General features: G+C 44.4%; 1 protein-coding gene across 3 annotated transcripts; it reads left to right on the top strand.

Annotated features, from left to right (window-relative positions):
* The first annotated feature begins 2,707 nt into the window (after positions 1-2,707).
* On the top strand, positions 2,708-16,332 carry LOC113964574 (UDP-glucuronosyltransferase 2A2-like). 3 transcript variants are annotated; one of them, XM_027676994.1, is made up of 8 exons: positions 2,708-2,849; positions 3,538-4,436; positions 6,293-6,915; positions 10,826-10,974; positions 12,298-12,429; positions 12,845-12,932; positions 13,530-13,749; positions 14,994-16,332. In XM_027676994.1, exons 2-8 carry the CDS (start codon positions 3,697-3,699, stop codon positions 15,268-15,270), a joined length of 2,229 nt encoding a protein of 742 aa, XP_027532795.1. In that variant the 5' UTR covers positions 2,708-2,849; positions 3,538-3,696; the 3' UTR covers positions 15,271-16,332. The 3 variants fall into 3 exon arrangements, with proteins under 3 accessions (XP_027532795.1, XP_027532793.1, XP_027532794.1); XM_027676992.1 differs by lacking the exon at positions 6,293-6,915 and having other exon boundaries at positions 2,710-2,849; positions 3,538-4,432; XM_027676993.1 differs by lacking the exons at positions 2,708-2,849; positions 6,293-6,915 and having other exon boundaries at positions 3,507-4,432.
* The last annotated feature ends 1,570 nt before the right edge of the window (positions 16,333-17,902 follow it).

The raw sequence follows: 17,902 nt of genomic DNA, 5'->3' as shown, positions 1-17,902 counted from the left end.
GGTGAGAGGGGTGTCCTGGGGTGCCCTGCGGGTGCTCTGCCCATGCTTAGCCACACAGAGCTGTGTGCTGTGGGGTCCAGGTTGGTGGGTTTGGGGTATTTTTGGGTGTAATCAGCCACCTTAAACCTTCCCCTGCAGTGAGGTCTGCTGCAATAACCTCTGGGACCCAGTTTCCTGCTCCCCCGTGGTGGTGAGGCAATGGGAGAGGTGCTTGGGTCTGGGTGACGCTGGTACCCCATGGGTACCCCCTGCCGTCACCGGGGCACTGAGTGTGCTCCTGTCCTCCCGAATGAGCCCCCTGTCCCCAGTGGTGGTTGCAGCAATGGTTGCAGTGACCTCTGGTCTGTGTGGAGGTTGTATCACTGCCGCTCTCTGGGCAGGCATTGTGCCATGTGCCCAGGCTGCCCTGGCCATGGTAGACTGCGTGTTCTTTGCCCAGCTCTTTCGCACCCCAGCAGCAAACTAACCAGCAGCAAACTAACCCACTACTCTAAATGATTGGCAAGCTGACTTGTCACAGGGAAAGGCTTGCCATGGGAGCATGAACATCAAAATGCATGAAAAGGTGGAAGGGAGAGAGCATCTCCTCCTCTCTGGGCTGATGAGCTGTTAGATGAGTCCCATCATGTCCATACCCTCAGGATTTGCAAACTTGCCCATCAGTATAGAACAGAGCTTTCCCTGGGGGTTCAGATACATGCTAGCAAGACAGTTTACCACATCCGCAGGTAACTTTGGCAAGTCTGCTGCTGCTCTTCACTGTAGAGCTGACAAGGACAGCTGCAGTACCTATCCTCCACCAACAATGCACAATTCCCAGCACAGACATAAAGCTTGGCATAAACCTTCTTTGATTTCTCTAGTGTTTTGGCTTGCAGAGTGGAAATGGCTCCAGTGTGAGCCACCATGGTGCCTGTATGTTTACATGCCTAGGTGCCCCTGCAGCTTTGCAGCAGCAGTGAACAGAGTTCATAAAGTCTTAAGCTGAATCAAAAAATCAAAGTGAAATACTGTAAGCCTAGCCCCTGGTATTTTTGTCCTGCCGCTGCAGGGTAGAGCTATAAAGATACTTTTATCTGAGAAAGACGGTCATGGTGAGGCTATTTCAACTCATTAACTTCAGCTGGAGTTTCCCTATACCCTGGGGCTTACATGGAAATGGGTGTTTTACTGAGCACGTGCACACCCGGCTTTGCAGAATTGCTCAATCTGCTCACTTCTGCCTCCTCCCCTCCCCTTCCCCCCCACCTCAGAAACAAAGATAGTCAAGACAAAATTTTAAGTCTGCTTTCAGACCAGAAGCTGCCTTATTGCATTAAGTGAAAGGCAAACCAGAGAGTCATTTGGTGCTTCTTCAGGGCAAAAGCTTCCCCTTTCCATCCGGGCTCTGACTTTTTGAGGTTCTGGCTGGCATCAAGGTTTTCTAGAAATAAAGGTGCCATGGACACCATAACCCCCATCCAGACAGCACAATAGTGAAGAGACCCGTAAGAAAACACTAGTTTGCATTGCCTAACTTTTGCATAAGGGCCTTAGCCTTGAAAAGCCTGTTGTTATTTAACAAGGCTGGAGGTTGCATCAGTGTCTGCAGCACTTCTACTTAGTAATGTTAGATGTGTGAAATACAGGCACTTAAGACCATTTTTCTTCTGCCCCACTTCCCTCTCATTTGCCGGATTTTGTCCTTTAATCCTCTCAAAATGCTTATCTTCTCTGATCTGAGTAATCTGAGTATCATCTTTAAAAGCTGGCCATGGAAATAAGAAAAATTTAATCCTCTGGTTCCCCTAGTAATAGCTCTCATTTGCTACGGAGGAATTCCTGTCTAAGGGATTGGAACAAACACCTAGTTCCCATCCAAGAAGTGATCACAGCATTAAACCTGACAGAGCTCAAGAAGCGTTTGGACAATACTCTCAGGCACATGGTGCAAATCTTGGGGTTGTCCTTGTGGGTCCCTTCCACCTCAGGATATTCTATGATTCTGTGATCTGCTCTAGCCCACATGAACATGGCCTTTCCATAGTTGCCGGAAAAGCTTACTTCTTATAGGACTTTACAAAATAAGCTAAATTAGCCTGAAAAAAAATATTATCCTGGATACAAAGGTCTGTGAAGAGACTGTAGAGAAATTCCTGGCTGTGAGGCCAAACTACTGGTGAAACATGGTGGCATAATTGCCCTGTATTCTGAGGGTTTCAAAAAAGCCTGGTTAAATATTATGGATAATATTTAAAGACCTTGAAGATGCACCTTTAGATTCCTATATTTTCAGGTTATTAAAAACTTGAAAAGATCTTCAGAATCAAGGGCCACAAAGCCAGTACAGGTAACATACCAACTTTAGAAAACCTCTGCAAACAAACCACAAGATTCTCTCCTTATTCCTGTTGACAGTTTATAAACAAATCTATTACCTAATAAACAATTTTGTTTAGCCACCTGGGACCTTATAGGGAGTAAAAAAATCTTTTTAGCAGTCAGACATCATATTTCTGAGCTACAGTATGCAAAGTCCTCTTGAGAATCTAGCTCTGTAATAACATTATAATACCCCCTAGCATGGGGAAGACCGAGTCAACTATTACATTCCCAGAGCATAACAAAGCAATGAATAAACACAGAATACATGCCTTGTTGCCATCATCCCGTATTTTATTACTTCCTCCTTGTGAAAAGTCCAGTTCAGAGGGTAACTTACCTAAGCTCCTTCTGTCTGATAACCAATCCCACTGGAGCAGCCCAGGCACAGAGGAGGGGAGCGGCAAGGAACAGGCGCAAACTGGTGTAGCAAATTGCACCTTACAACTCAGAGCATGATGCTAACGTACCTTGGAAGACTACGCTAGGTAAGAGTTTTTTGCTGCATGGCATTCGTTCCCCAAATTGTGTTGGTTTGAGCATATCATTATCTGTGTGGGTTTCAGTTGTAATTCTGGCTCCTGGTGGTTAAGAGCTCCTTCCAGGGTGTAGTGCTTACATTCGAAGGACAACTTTCCAAGTGAGAGCCATCCCAGAAGATGTAGGTTTTGCTCTGAGAAGCACCTTGAGGGGCCAGACCCATGTTTGACACCTGAACTGAGCCAACAACGCAGCCAGGTTGGTGGTGATGTGCCCCAGGCACTCCCTATGTTAAGAGTTGTCTGGGAGCAATTGGAAGCCACCTGTCACCTATCAGAACAAATTGCATGTTATTATTGGAATTATCATCAACCAAATGAATGATTTGTTGCCTTCTCTCAGCGTGGGAAATATCAGCACTTCCAGCATCTCACTATGAAAAAGGATGCCACTTCCAAGCTAGCCCTGTGACATCTCCTTCCTTGTCCTGCCTCTGGCATTACTAGTTTATGGAAACAACGCAAGGGATTTTTTTGAGCCTCAGAGCTGGCATCCAGGGGACTAGCTCCTTTCACAGCAGTGAGGATTGCTGCCACCCTGCTAACCAGGGAAAGGAGCTCCCTCAAGGGGAAACTAAGTGGGTAGAAGGTAGAAAGGGAAAAATGAATCACCAAATACCTTTTTCTGTCTTTTCAGACCTGAGACCAAACGCGGGTTATAAAGGCACCACTTGTGTGACAGCAAACTCTTGCTTTTGCTAAGAGCACTAGTAAGGAGTCATCAAACACAACACAGAAGTGCAGCATTCCTAACCAGAAGGGAAAATTCCCAGGCTATCTAGCCCTTAACTCTGCCATGGCCACAAAAAACACCGGCTCAAAGAAATATCTCCAGCTGCTCCTTCTTCAGGTTGCTCTTCTAGGGCCTGTTTTCTGTGGGAAGGTGTTGGTCTGGCCAACGGAAGGCAGCCACTGGCTGAACATGAATGTAATTATACAGGAACTCATCCGCCGTGGGCACAGCATTACCATCCTGGTATCCAACGCTACCCTCTTCATAGAACCCAAGGCTAAGGCCGGGGAGAAGTTTGAGATCTATAATGTGCCCTTTGAGAAAGATGTCCCTCAGAGCCTGATTAATGGAATAGTGGCACTGTGGCTCAATAACAGGCCAACCATCTTGACCTTCTGGCATTTTTACAAGGAGCTGGGAAGATTGTCCGTAGGCTGGCAGAAGATGAACAAGCAGATGTGCGACTCAGTGCTAGCCAACCAAGAGCTGATGGCTCGTCTGCAGGGGGCTGGCTATGACATGCTGCTGTCAGACCCGGTGACCCCCTGCGGGGAACTCATTGCTCTCAAGCTGGACATCCCCTTTGTCTACTCTCTACGCTTCTCTCCAGCCTTCACTATAGAGAGGCACTGTGGCAAGGTCCCAACCCCACCGTCCTACACACCTGCAGCCCTGTCTGAGCTCACTGACCACATGTCCTTTGTTGAGAGAATAAAAAACTTTGTGTCTTACCATCTGCAAGACTATGTTTTCCAGACCTACTGGGGACATTGGGATATCTACTACAGCAAGATCTTAGGTAAGTCTTCTGATACTTCACTTCTCATTATATAGCCTCCATCCTTATGACCTGCAGAGCTAGGAACCTGGCAGGGTCACAAAGTCAAGGGAGAGGTCTGCAAGAGGTTTGTCATTATGTCCCAAAAAAGGGAAGGAGCCACCAGGGCCCATCAGTTGCACCCACTCCCCTGTTGGGGTGCTGTGCTGCTATGCCATTGCATTAAGGCAGGATCAGGGTCTTCCCAATAGATGGATTTGAGTTTTGTCATAATTAATTTTAATGTGGAGGTTCATACAGCTTTCACATCATGTAGGGCCCTCAGCAAGAGAGCCTCAGCTTATGTGTTTCTGCCTCCAATGACTGCTTGCGCAGAAGGCAGCCAGGAACAGGGCTGTTTTCCTAGTCCATAGTACCATATCAAGGAGGGGGGAGTGGGTGAATTGCAAGCCAGCCTTGCCACTCTCTGTAGCAATACTGAAACCCATTGTGGCTTTGTAATAGAGACCTCACTTATGTCACTGGTCACAGAAAACCAATCCTCTCTGAACAAAACAAGTTTTATTTAAAACATACCCTCCACCCACAAGCAAACAGTGAAAACAACAAGTCTTTTTCTCTGCAGACTTTTCTCCTGGACTGTTTTGAGTGAATACGTAGAAAAATATGCTTGTTATTAATCACATGTAATCAACAAACCATTTCTACTACCCTCGCACTAGGCTCTTGAAAAAGACCACTTGCAAATCTCTCAGTGTTCAAAAAACTACCTCCATATACCTGCATGCTGCAGGACTCCAGAAGTACACCAAGCTGTGGTAATGTGCACAGTAGATGAGGTATCTCAGCTTGGCTCCTCACAGCGCAACTGTTTCTATCACCCTCATTTTCATCCCAGAAAGGATGTTTAGGCAGCACGGAAAATGTAGCAAAAGCCTTGCACAACAACATTAGGAAAGTATTGTGGAACAGAGCTGGTTAGAAACCCTGTAAATAATGATTTTTAGCACAGTGAAGAGGACTTACATTATTTCTTAACTGTACATCAGAAGGAACCATAAATAAAACTGTTTAACAGGTTTTCTACTTCAACTTATAGTGCATAATTGGCAGTTAGTGGCAGGCAGGGGGCCCACAGGATCACCGACCAGCTCTGGCCTCCCACAATGCATGCTCTGGAAGAGGCAAGTTCATCTGAGGACAGTCTTACTGGAGTCATTTGCTGTGTAGTTTCATCTACTTCGAGATGCAACTCTTGAACTGCAGCCTGGGATCACCACTTTAAGTGGGCTGTAAAGGGACACTCAGTGGCTTTATAAAAGCAGAAGTGTGCCCACATAGTCAGTGAACATCTTTGCTGTGTATCCAGCTGTGCTTCAAAGAGCCAGAAGAATGAAAAATTCACCTCTTCTACCAATCAAATAACACAGAGACTGTAGTTAGGCAGGCAGGAGGGCTGGGATTACCAACAGGATACAATCCTCGCTGGAGCCAAAGCTGATGGCTCTCTGCACTGCTCCAGGGGAAGCAGATCTTCCGGCTTTAGCAAGGTGTTTATCACCAGAGGGTGCTAGATGGTGCCAGCCACTTATTGCTCTCCCCGCCCTCCCCTTTCCCCCCGGAAGACAGGCTATTATCCAGCACAGGATTTCACGGCACGTACCTTGGCTCCCTGCCCTTGGGACCAAGGCAGTGTCACACGTGCTCAGCCCAGTTGGGGAGCGCTGCTGCTGCTGCTGCTGCTGCCGGTGAAGGAAGGCCGCGGGTGCTTTGCCACACTGGGCAGGCTATGGTAGGGAAGGAGGTGGCAGTGCTGTGGCTTCTGGCCGTGCTGGGCTGGGCCTCCGGAGGGAGGGTGTTGGTCTCGCCGGCTGACAACAGCCACTGGCTGAACATGGAGGTCATGCTCCGGGAGCTTGTGCTCCGGGGCCATGAGGTGACTGTGCTGATGCCTTCATGCTTCCTCATCTTCAACCGCACTCAGCCCTCACCCTTCCACTTTGAGGTGATTGAGGTGCCGATCACCAAAAAGGAGATGGCTGCCCTACTGGATGAATTTTTCGATTTTTGGTTTTACGAGGAGAGAGTGCTACCATTCTGGAAAACTGCTTACAGGATAGTTCAACAAATGAAAAAGCTGGAGAATGTAACCAAAATCATTTGTGATGGGGTCCTGAAGAACGAGACACTGCTGGAGAGACTGAAGGCATCTGCCTTTGATGTCCTTTTGGCAGACCCACTGGCACCCAGTGGGGAGCTGTTTGCTGAGAAGCTGGGTATCCCCTTTGTGTATACCATCCGGTTCTCCATGGGCAACACACTGGAGCGGCTCTGTGGGATGCTTCCAGCACCTCCTTCCTACGTACCAGCCACCCCAAGCAGCCTAACAGATAGGATGACCTTCTGGGAAAGGCTAAAAAACATCTTCATCTACACTTTGCAGGATATCACATATCATTACCTTCTCTGGGGAGGCTGGGATCAATACTACAGTGATGTTTTAGGTAAGGCTGCTCTCTCTTCCAGAAATTAGATCTGCTGTACACAGAGGAGTAAGTACCCAGAGCTGAGAGGTTAGGGCACAAATTAGGAGCAAGACAGCCCTGAACTCACTCTTCTTCCTTCAAATTCCTGTGTCAAGTCAAACAATCCAGGCAAGTACAAACGTTGCCCATTAATCCTGACCTGCTACACTAGTTAGCTAGGTCCATACAGGCACTTCTAGGATAGGTAAAACACTGCTAAAGACACTTGAAACAGAGCTCATCAGTCATATTCATAGATGAATCATGACAAATACTAAGAACAGCAAAATAATACTGTATACCCACCAAACACTAGTGCTAGGTTTGGAAAGCTATGCAAGAATCCTACCTGTTTTCCCCTAGCACCCTTCTGGCTTGCCAGCTTGTCTCAAAATGAGAGATAATTGCCTCCCAGGTCTTTTAAAGGCCTGGGATTTCAGATGAACTGCAATTTGCAGTGATAAAATGACCTTTGCAGAGACATGGTTCTTTGCTTTTCTGAAAGTATCTAAAAAAATACTAGAGGGTAGTTGTATTTATTTATTAGGTGTTTTAATTATTTTTGTAAATAATAGTTGCATAATTATTTTCCCATTTTTGCTCTAAGTAATTATAGTAACACTTAAAAGGAAACAGGCCAAACACATATGCACTGCTGGTGGGCAGATAAAATGGATATTATTTCAATATGAGACTTTAAAGTGTTTTTATTTTTATTTCACTACTAAGGTGAATTCTGCTGAGAGCAAAGCTGTTAAGATATCCTACTATTAGAGTATCTAGCTATGTGTTTTTGATGCTTATCCTGTTTGACATGATAAGAAAATCTTGTGCTGGCAGGAGCATGGTTTGGTGTAAGTCTCTGAGATGTTTGGATCTTGTGGTGCCTTTTTCATTGTTAAATGTGGGGTTTAACATTTAAGGCTTCATGTGCAATACCTGTTTTGTCAGTTTGTGTGGGCTACATGATGGATTTGTGCTGAAAACAGTGTTGACAACGCAGGGATGTTTTAATACTGTGGCTCTGCAGGAGACTCCAGAACGGGATTTGCTGCTTGCCCAGTCCAGAACGGGATTTGCTGCTTGCCCAGTCCTCCTGTGAGTGTTGTTTTGTGTTAGGACACGCCCTCTCACCACACTTCCCACTCTTGTCACCAAATGTATGCCACTTCTATTGGTTGGCTCCAAAGTGTTTGCACAGTGTAGCAGTGAACTGCTTCCAGTTCAGTCAGTCCAGAGTTGTATATGGAATGCTGAGATGATGAGGCCAAAGTTCCCCTGGCTGCTCTGGGCCTATGCATGCTGCTGGAGTATTGGCTTTTGTGGGAGGGTGGTGGTCTGGCCGACTGATGCAAGTCACTGGATCAATGTGAAAGTGCTGCTGCAAGAGCTTGTTCTCCGGGGTCATGAAGTGACTGTGCTGGTGCCCTCAAGCAATCTGCTTATCGACTACCAAGACACCTCCTCCCCCTTCACCTTTGAGGTCCTGCAAGTCCCCTTTAGCCAGAAGACCCTGGATGCTGCCATGGAGGACTTCCTCAATTTCTGGCTGAACGAAGTCTCTAATCTCTTCCCCTGGGAGGTCATGTGGAGGATGAAAGAGGACCTGGAGGTCTTTACCAATATGTCAAAGCAAACATGTGACACCTTGGTGATGAACTCTCAGCTGATAGCAAAGCTGCAGCAGGCCAAGTTTGATGTTCTGATTGCTGACCCCCTGTCTGTAGGTGGGGAGCTTGTTGCAGAAATCCTAGCCATCCCTTTTGTCTACAGCTTCCGCTTCTCTGATGGGAATGTGGTAGAGCGGCTGTGTGGTGGGCTCCCATCCCCACCTTCCTATGTGCCTGCTAGTACAAGTGGGCTGACCCACCGCATGTCCTTTATGGAAAGACTACAGAATTTCCTCTTTTACTTCTACACGGATTTATTTTTCTTGAAGTTTTGGCGTGATGAATGGGATGAGTACTACAGTAATGTCTTAGGTAAGCCAGCTGTTGAGTGGTTTCTCCTCTTGCATAGGTTGTGCCTTTTGAATGTTTTGGGACCTCAATGCTGTTGTCTCAAAATACTGTTTCTCAAAGGCCAGCAGAGGTGGCAATCCTGTTTTGTTCATAGAGGCTCTGCTTTCCCTTTTAGGTCTGATGTAGTCTATCAGACATGAGAGCAGTTTTGCTCTAGTTCCTCTAGATCTACAGAGCATGTAGTTCTAATTTCTGTCGATGATACTGCTGGTGAATTCTTGCATTGAGCTGTATGTTCATTTTAGAGCTTTCAGAGGACAGTTGCTGCCTTTTCATCTTGATGATGCTGACTTCTACAATTAAGATGGTAGAAGATAAAGGCTGGAGGGTAAAATCATTAACTAAATGTAAGGCACCGGTGACAGCTCCATTAGCACCACAGGGATGGAGTTAATCCCCTTGTAACTGGGAACACTGGCTGTCTCTGGACAACTGCAGAGCAAAAAAGCACCCTTCATTCACATGACATGCATCGTCTGGAAGTATCTTGCAATGCTGCATAGTGCAGGATATTGAGCATCAGTTCAGATTCTTCAACAAAAAGTATGACAAACTGTCACCTTTCCCTTTCATCCACCATTCAGAATTTGAAATGGTCTCCTTAAATTACATGCATACCTGAAAATTTTGTTCCAACACAGTACAACTCAGGCATGATTCGAAGTCTATTAAATAGACCTTTTAGTTTAATGGACTTTGAATCTTGTCCAGAATATCTGCCAGTTTAGGTAGATAACAAGTGAATAGCAAGCACAAGGGCATCTCTTCTGTTGCCGTCCAGTCTCTTCCTGTGTTTGCCAAGAATGCCTCTGTGCTCTGCAAACCAGTCCCTCTTCTCTGGACTGATTTTTCTTCATAATACCACATAAGACTAAATTACACCTTTATATCACTCTATGTGGAATACAGACTTAATTTTCACTTCAGCAACTTTGTAACTCACTGATTATTCTTTATAAAGAAAAAAAAACTGGTGTAGATTATTACACTAATCCAGGAATATAAGAAGATACCTGACAGATAATTTTTATCTTGCTGCTTATTTTGCTTGATTCCTGCTTGTATTAGGCTGGATTTGGGCAATAACTTTCTAACACTTTTAATCCCCAGTTTTGCTTTATGTAGAAAATACTGCAAAGACAACTTGTAACATGTATCTAAGAATATATATTTTTTCCGAATGGGGAGCCATAAAACATTAGATTACCATTAGATTTTTCTCTGTAGATGGATTTGTAGAGACAATGTATTTTGCATAAAAAGACATTCAAAGCATCTATGGATTTGGCCAATTTTTCCCAATGTGTGTCAAAAGCAGCTGACCCAGTCCTCAAGAAAACTAGGGATGTCTGTACCTGTCTTTTGTTGTTGTCTGAGCAGCCACTGACTGAGTCACCATTTGAAAAATGCTAAAAACTTTCCTCCTCCCTGACAGTTGATCATCACTTTGTGATTCATTTATTTTTTATTTGGAGCTAAATTTTCTGTGATTGTTCTCTTCCCCAAAGTGCATTTTTATTACAAGAACAGGTAATGAAGTCTTTCAGTCGCAAGAATTCCAGCAACAAGACTGCACTTCTGTATTACAGATAATAAATGCTTCGCACTTGTACTGCTCTAAATTAATCCTGAAGGTTCAAAATCCTTCTAAAGATTGTATTGCCTTGTTTGTGGCCACCTGCCAAGGCTGAACACAGGACAGGGCAAGGAATAGGTCCAGATTTGTGAATGTTTTCATTTTATGCATGGTTTGATAGATTACACTGTTTGGGAGTTCCAAAAGACAAAGGTAAGGCTCCTGTTTTGCAATCTACAGCAAACAAGGTCACTCCCGTGCATGTTGTAAACCTCTTGTACCTTGTCCGCAGGAAGACCCACAACGCTGTGTGAGACGATTGGGAAAGCAGAAATATGGTTAATCAGAACCTACTGGGATTTTGAATTTCCACGCCCTTTCCTGCCCAACTTTGAGTTTGTTGGAGGACTTCATTGCCAGCCTGCAAAGCCACTACCAAAGGTACTCCAGCTTTGCTCTACTGTTGGCTGATTGGTTGTGCAGCAGAACAAAGACTGTTTCTCTCCCTGATCAACCATGCAAGCCATGTCCTGAGAAAGCTCATTCTTAAAGAAATACTCTGCTGCTGGTGGGGAGCATGGAGCTATTTAGCATCTGTCCATGTCCCTCCAACTGAGGGCTGGGGTTACAGGGTTACAGTCTGTTGTCTTAAAAGAGGATAGCGGATGTCCGCATGGGGGGGAATACAGTGTCTGTTTTGGTAAAAATAGGGGCTACCTCAGAGTAGTTAAGTGTAAGATTTAATTATAAGATACAGACTTGCAGCCCACGATAACATTGAAATACCTGATGCAAAAAGGCACTGCGATAGGACAAATTCTTTTAACTAAAATGGGGTCAAGACTTGCAGAAAGAGATGAGTGAGAAACATTTTTTCTATTGTACTTAGTTTGACATCTTAAAGGGAGTAAAAGACTTGATCATTTCCAGCCTACGCTCTACTGTGAATGGCCATATTCCATTGGAATTTGAAACTCCCAGATACTGATGATGGCAACATGACAAGCTCAGGTCTAGATTATCATTCCTGTAGGAGCCTCAGAAGATGTAGGCCATTTTCAGTGCAAGATGTCTACTAAAAAAAAAAACCTTCTAACTCTCTACTCCCTTACCACTCCCCTGTAGCAGGGGTTGAGATTGGGAGAAATGGATAACTATTCTCTTTTGGATATTACTGCCATTTCACATGACACTAACTAAAAAAAAAGGAACAGGAAAACCTACTGGTCTGATTTGTAGAAAATCTTCTGACCAGTATGGTGTGTTGCAAGAAATAAGAGAACTGTCTGACTAATGAAATGATGGCAGTGACTCAATGAATCTGTGATCAGGATGCTGAAAAACCCTGTCAGTTTTTGGCACGGTCCCTTCCTGCAGAGTTATGTAATGCCAAGTACTTGTTCTAGGGAAATCCAGAACCATGACTATGCTACGGAGGGGGCCACTGGGTACAGCCGGCTCATGACAGTGCCAGGATCCATTCCTGCTGCTTGTGCTCCAAAAGAAATGCGTCCTGAAACTGGTAGATTTTCTTTCCAAAAGACAAAGCGTCTGTCACCTGTCTCAACTTGTCCTGCTCATTCTTGGGGAGACACTGTTTTGCTCAGGGCCTGGTCTGTCTTTGTAACACCCTTCTGTCAGTGGAGGTGCTCATACACCTTGACCATCTCCCTGATATGCTAAAAAGGTTATGCTCTTTTTTCACAGAAACCTGTGCAATCTGCATGGCATAATTACTCTTGGTATGTTTTGTGCCTCTCCTAGGAAATGGAAGAATTTGTTCAGAGCTCCGGGGAACACGGCATTGTGGTATTCTCTCTTGGGTCAATGGTCTACAACCTAAGTGATGAAAAAAGTAATGTGATTGCCAAAGCCCTCAGCCAGCTTCCACAAAAGGTGAATTTCCTTTCAAGCTTAAAACAACTTGCCTTGTTTTTTTCACTTCTGTTGCCTTCAGTGAGACTTTTACGTTTGAACTGGCCTGTTTTTATCTGCATCCCTGCTGGATGTCCTACAGCTGGGATGCTGAGCTCTGTCTCAGAGAGGCAGACTGCTGAGCTACCTCATGGGGAGTTCTGGTGTTTGACCTTCTCTGAACCAAATTACGTGGAGGTGTGTCCATAGGCCAAAATACAGAGATCACTTCAGGTGATTTTTATAATATGCACATAATAACTAATCAAAGAGATCAACTGGAGCCGAAGCTATTTGAAAAGGCACATGGGTTTGAGATAAAGCCCTACATTACATGCAATAATACATAATGGCACATTGCATGCACCATGTTTATCTTATTCTTCCTTTGTTCAAGGTCCTCTGGCGGTACAAAGGGAAAAAACCAGAAACTCTGGGCTCCAACACCAGGATTTATGACTGGATACCCCAAAACGACCTGCTTGGTGAGACTGATTCTATATGGGATGGACTGTATCCCTGGAAAAACTGTTTGTTTTTCCACTGAAATGGGTAATTCAAGGACCAGAACCACATAACACTAAGTGTATCCACAAGTTTCATAACTTAAGCTGCAGAGCTTTGCTCTTGGGAGCCTCAATTTCCTAAAAGGCTCTGACTTACAGAGCTTGGTGGCAGTTGTCTGTAAAGGCTCAAAAACACCTGTAGGCAGGAGTAAATACCAAAGTAGGGATGTACTCTGGAGTTGGATTTGGCCTCTGCAGTTAATCTCCAAGGCTTATTCTTCAAAATGCTTGACCTAAGCAAGGCTGAAGCAGGAGAGTGTTGTGAACCTGATACCATGTGAAAACTAGAACTGCACAAGAGCAGGAGGGCTGAAGTAACTGGGGTAGTCTGGCAGGACATGATGATTCACACACTGCATTAAAAAAGTATGAATGCATGAAAGCTCAGTGTGCAAGCTCTGCTGCTGAGCCAGAGGTCAAGGGCTGTTCCCTTCTCTGGCAGTGCATTTGCCCCAGTGTTCTGCAGTGCAGTCTGCCACAGCTGCTGTTACATGCACCTCTCCTTCCCTGTTCCAGGACATCCCTCCACAAAGGCCTTTATTACTCACGGTGGGACCAACGGGCTCTATGAAGCCATCTACCATGGGATCCCAATGGTTGGGATTCCCATGTTTGCTGACCAGCACGACAACATTGCTCACGTAATGGCAAAGGGAGCTGCAGTTCATGTGGATTTCAACACACTGAAGACTCAGGACCTGGTTGATGCACTGAATACAGTCATTTACAATTCCACGTGAGTTTTGTTCTTGCCTTACAGTAGGCTGAGGTTATTAAAATCCTGGGCTGCTGATGTGAGAAATTCTGCTAGCTCTTCTTGGATGGAAAACGCAGAGTAGCTGAGTTTGGGTTTCAGAGGAAAACCATCTTTCATTTCTGAGAATCAGCATCTCTCAAATAGGAGAGATCAACAATTTGATTTTCCTTATATTTTATGATCCCTTCAAGAAAAGGTTTTGGAAAGCCCAGAGCAGCTCTTGAGACAGTTCTCTGCTAGAGTAAATCCTCTGGAAGCACGAGTTGTTTTAGGTCTTCTCTGTCTGTAGTCACAACAGTGTTTTCTCCTACCCCTGACTTACTAATATCCTTAGGTTACCATACCTATCATTCAGGACTTAAGAGGGTAAGGAAGGCCAGCAGCTTAGATCCCATGCTAAGGCTAAGGCCATTGACAGAGAGATTGGAAAAAATGCAGAAGTCCTCAGTCTTTGGCAGCAACTTCTGTCACGTGTGAGTGACAGGTGTTCCTTCAATATGAACTTTCAAATTCCTGAAGCAAATGGACCAACACTGATGGAGGTATCTAGTATCTGAGGGAGTTAGCCATGTGGGAGGTGACCTGTAACAACCTGGATGATATCTTGTGTATCCAGCCTCCCCTACCTTCCCCTTAGTTTTATTGGTGAACATGACACCATATGGCCTGGGATATCCCTTGGGTGAGTTGGGGTCAGCTGTCCCAGCTGTGTCCCCTCCCAACTCCTTGTGCACCCCCAGCCTCCTCCCTGGTGGGGTGGGGTGAGAGGCAGAAAAGGCCTTGGTTCTGTATAAGGGCTGCTCAGCAGTAAGGAAAGCATCCCAATTTTATCAACCTTGTTTCCAGCACAAATCCAAAACATGGCCCACACCAGCTACTGCGAAGAAAAAGCTAACTCCATCTCAGCCAAAACCAGCACACTGTATTACATGGGTACATAAAATGCTGCAAATGTTTCCGTGTTGCTTTTTTAAAGGAGTATCTGTAATAATTTCTAATAACATTTCTTTGCAAAATATTGGCTTTCTCTATTAGTACTTTTAACCCAATTTTATGCATACAGGAATAAATTGGGCCAGTTTCAAATATATTTAAATAAGACTGATGAAAGGAAAAGTAGGGCTGTCTACCTTCCTCAAGAGGACTGCCAGGTGCTGAACAGGTTGTTTCAGGAATCAGTGAGAAATCTCCTTGGTTTCTTCCTTTTTTCTTTCTCCCCCCAGCTATAAGGAAAATGCTCTGAAGTTATCCAAGATACAACATGACCAGCCAGTTAAGCCTCTGGACAGAGCTGTCTTCTGGATTGAATTTGTCATGCGCCACAAAGGAGCAAAGCACTTGAGACCAGCTTCTCACCATCTCACCTGGTACCAGTACCACTCCCTGGATGTTCTGGCATTCTTGTTCACCTGTGTAGCCATTGCTGTCTTCATTCTTGTTAAGTGTTGCTTATGTTGCTGTAGAAGATGTGGCAGGATTGCAAAGAGGAAGAAAGAATAGACATCTTTTTCTCATCAGCACTTTTTCTTCTCCTACGCTGATTCAGCAAGGCATTTATTAGGATGTGCTTTAAACTGGGCATATCATGAAGTGCCCCACTGAACAGGGTCATGATACAAAGCCGTTGTGGGGAAGAGCTGCTTGCTTAGCCAGCAAATTCCTTCTGGCCTAAATAAAATTGAATTATAGTTGCTTTAGCCCTTGGGACCATGTTAGCTGATCATACATGGTTCCTACCATGGTAATTACTGCTCTAACTTTCTAAATTCATTTGGGTATATTCCATAAATTCAGCCTTCCTCTGTGTGGTACTGTGGGTCTGCTACTAGTCTCCTTACCTTAACTCTGTCCTCTCCTCTAGTGTCACCCAGGCTCGATGATTCTCAACCAAAATGCCTCTCCTGTCAGAGTCTCTCTCTCCAGACAGGACAGTGAAGCTAAGATTACAGGCTCCTAAAAAGTGCCCGTCTGAAGGGCTCCGATCACAAAAATTGGGCACTGCAAGTGGCAAATGCACTGACTACTTGGGGGCTAAGGGGAGACCAGAGTCCTAAGACCATCAGAGAAATTGCTTTTCTGGGAACCATTTATCTTTTCCTTTCAGTCTGGAGTCCTGCTGCACAGGCCATCATTCTAACTGCAACACTGCAGGGATGTGAAAACCACCTGTCAGGAACTTGCCTGTTTTAACCCCCAAAAGCCTCTGAGCCATGCAAGAAAAACTCTAGAGAGGGAACTTGCAAAGCAGTAACATTACAAGTGGGAACAGTGCACTAGTCACTTGCCTTGCCTGCAAAGTTTGAGGGAAAATAATGCTGCTCTTGGGTCAGGTAAGACTGGTATTAAATGCAGTACTTCTTCAGTTGTTACAAGGTGTCCACTAAAATGCTGCTAGTTCAGGCCTCCTGTTCTAGGTAAGGTTATTATGTGCCAGCTTACTCAAGAAAGAACCTGCTCCAATTTGAACTGATATTTGCTGTACTCTGGAATTGTTTTCAAACAGAACTGGCTGAGAAAACATGATTATTTGTTTACATAATAAAATTCCTTATACCACATCAACTTTTTTATTAGCATTGTCATGTTTCAATGTCTGATTAAATCTCTTCATACTACAACATGTACAAAAGCTCAAGTGAACTGTTTCCAAACTGAAGAGGGGTAAGAACAAGACTACTGCATCTCATGGCAATTTTTGGTACACTGTTCATACTGTCACAATGGAATCATATGCAGGAATATGCATATTGAAATATGCATAGTGAACAGAAAATGGAACAGTGTGACATCCAGGCCCCAGATCTGAAAGAGTTTGCTGTAACTGTTCACAGCTGGGTCCCCAGGCACAGCTTCATCAAGCTTGGTCACTAACAGCCCCAGTCATCCAGTTGCTGAGATGTCAGTTCAGATGCCTGAAGGCCAGCAAGTCTCCTAGAACACTCCATAGGCATTGGTCAGACAGGGCTAACAAAGGACATTGGAAACAGGATAGCTGGGAAAAGTCAGAGAGAGAAAGTGCTCCATAGTCACTGTAAGGAGAGGTGCTTCTTTTCAGTAACCTATTCAGAAAAATTCCAGCTTATCTAGTACTGAATTTAAAAAGTAAAAAAAAAAAAACCCAAACAAACCAACCAACCAAAAACCGAACAAAACCAACACCCCCTCTTCATTTCTTCATTTTAGAATCTGCATATAAAGCAGAGAAAGATATCAAAGTAGGAAGGTGGTCTATGATGCATTTCTCCAATTAGACAGAGTATGTATACTAAATTTGTCACACTGATCTGACCCTACAGCTAGCATGCACAGTAAACTGTTTTGAGGAACCCAAACATATGTGCAGCTTGCTGTGCTGCTTAAAGAATCCACATATACTTGCACGTTGGAGGTCTAACTTTTTGCTTAACACATGTAGATTTTTACTGAAATTACTAAAATAAACAGAGCCTAAATTATTGCCAGATCTAAAAAACGCACGCTTCCACAATTGCCACACTGTGGCCAATCCTGTACTGCCATTTATAAAAACATCTGCAGCACCTAGCACAGTGGAGCTTGGGTCTTTAAAACACACGCTACAGTCTGGCTTTGTTACATGATCAGATGCTGAAGAAAGTTTATGAAGTCCACCCAAGCAGTGCTACTCTTACAAGTTTTGAAAAATTGGAAATTGCTAAAGAAACGGAAGAACTTTCACTACAACTTTTACTTTTCTTCCTCCCCCCCCCCCCCGTTTTACCATTGGCATTTCGGTTAAAATATTTCCTATCTAAGAGAAATAAAAAGTGATGCAGTTTTCACTACAAAGAACACATGGGGAGCATCTGGATCTTGCAGAACTAACACACTTCTGAGAGGCAGATATGACTGTGGCCTAGGACAGCCTCTCAATAGCTTAAAGATCTTATGATTAATATGAACATGTAGGGCCTTACTACCTCTGATGAGCTGGAGGAATTGTAAGCTGACTACATCACTGTGGAAACAGAAAAGCAATTACCTTTTATTTCAGCAGTCCTTTTCCCAAATTCAGGCTTCAAATCAACTTTACCTATCACGTGAACATTTAAACTATTTTTGAACACAAATGTTTTCCTAGAACTGCCAGAATCTATCAAATCTAGCAAGCTTA

The sequence above is a fragment of the Neopelma chrysocephalum genome, unplaced genomic scaffold (genome assembly GCF_003984885.1).
Source record: "Neopelma chrysocephalum unplaced genomic scaffold, ASM398488v2 Primary Assembly neopelma1_42b, whole genome shotgun sequence".
In the NCBI taxonomy this organism is placed as follows: Eukaryota; Metazoa; Chordata; class Aves; order Passeriformes; family Pipridae; genus Neopelma; species Neopelma chrysocephalum.
This window is presented reverse-complemented; position numbering and strand designations above follow the sequence as displayed.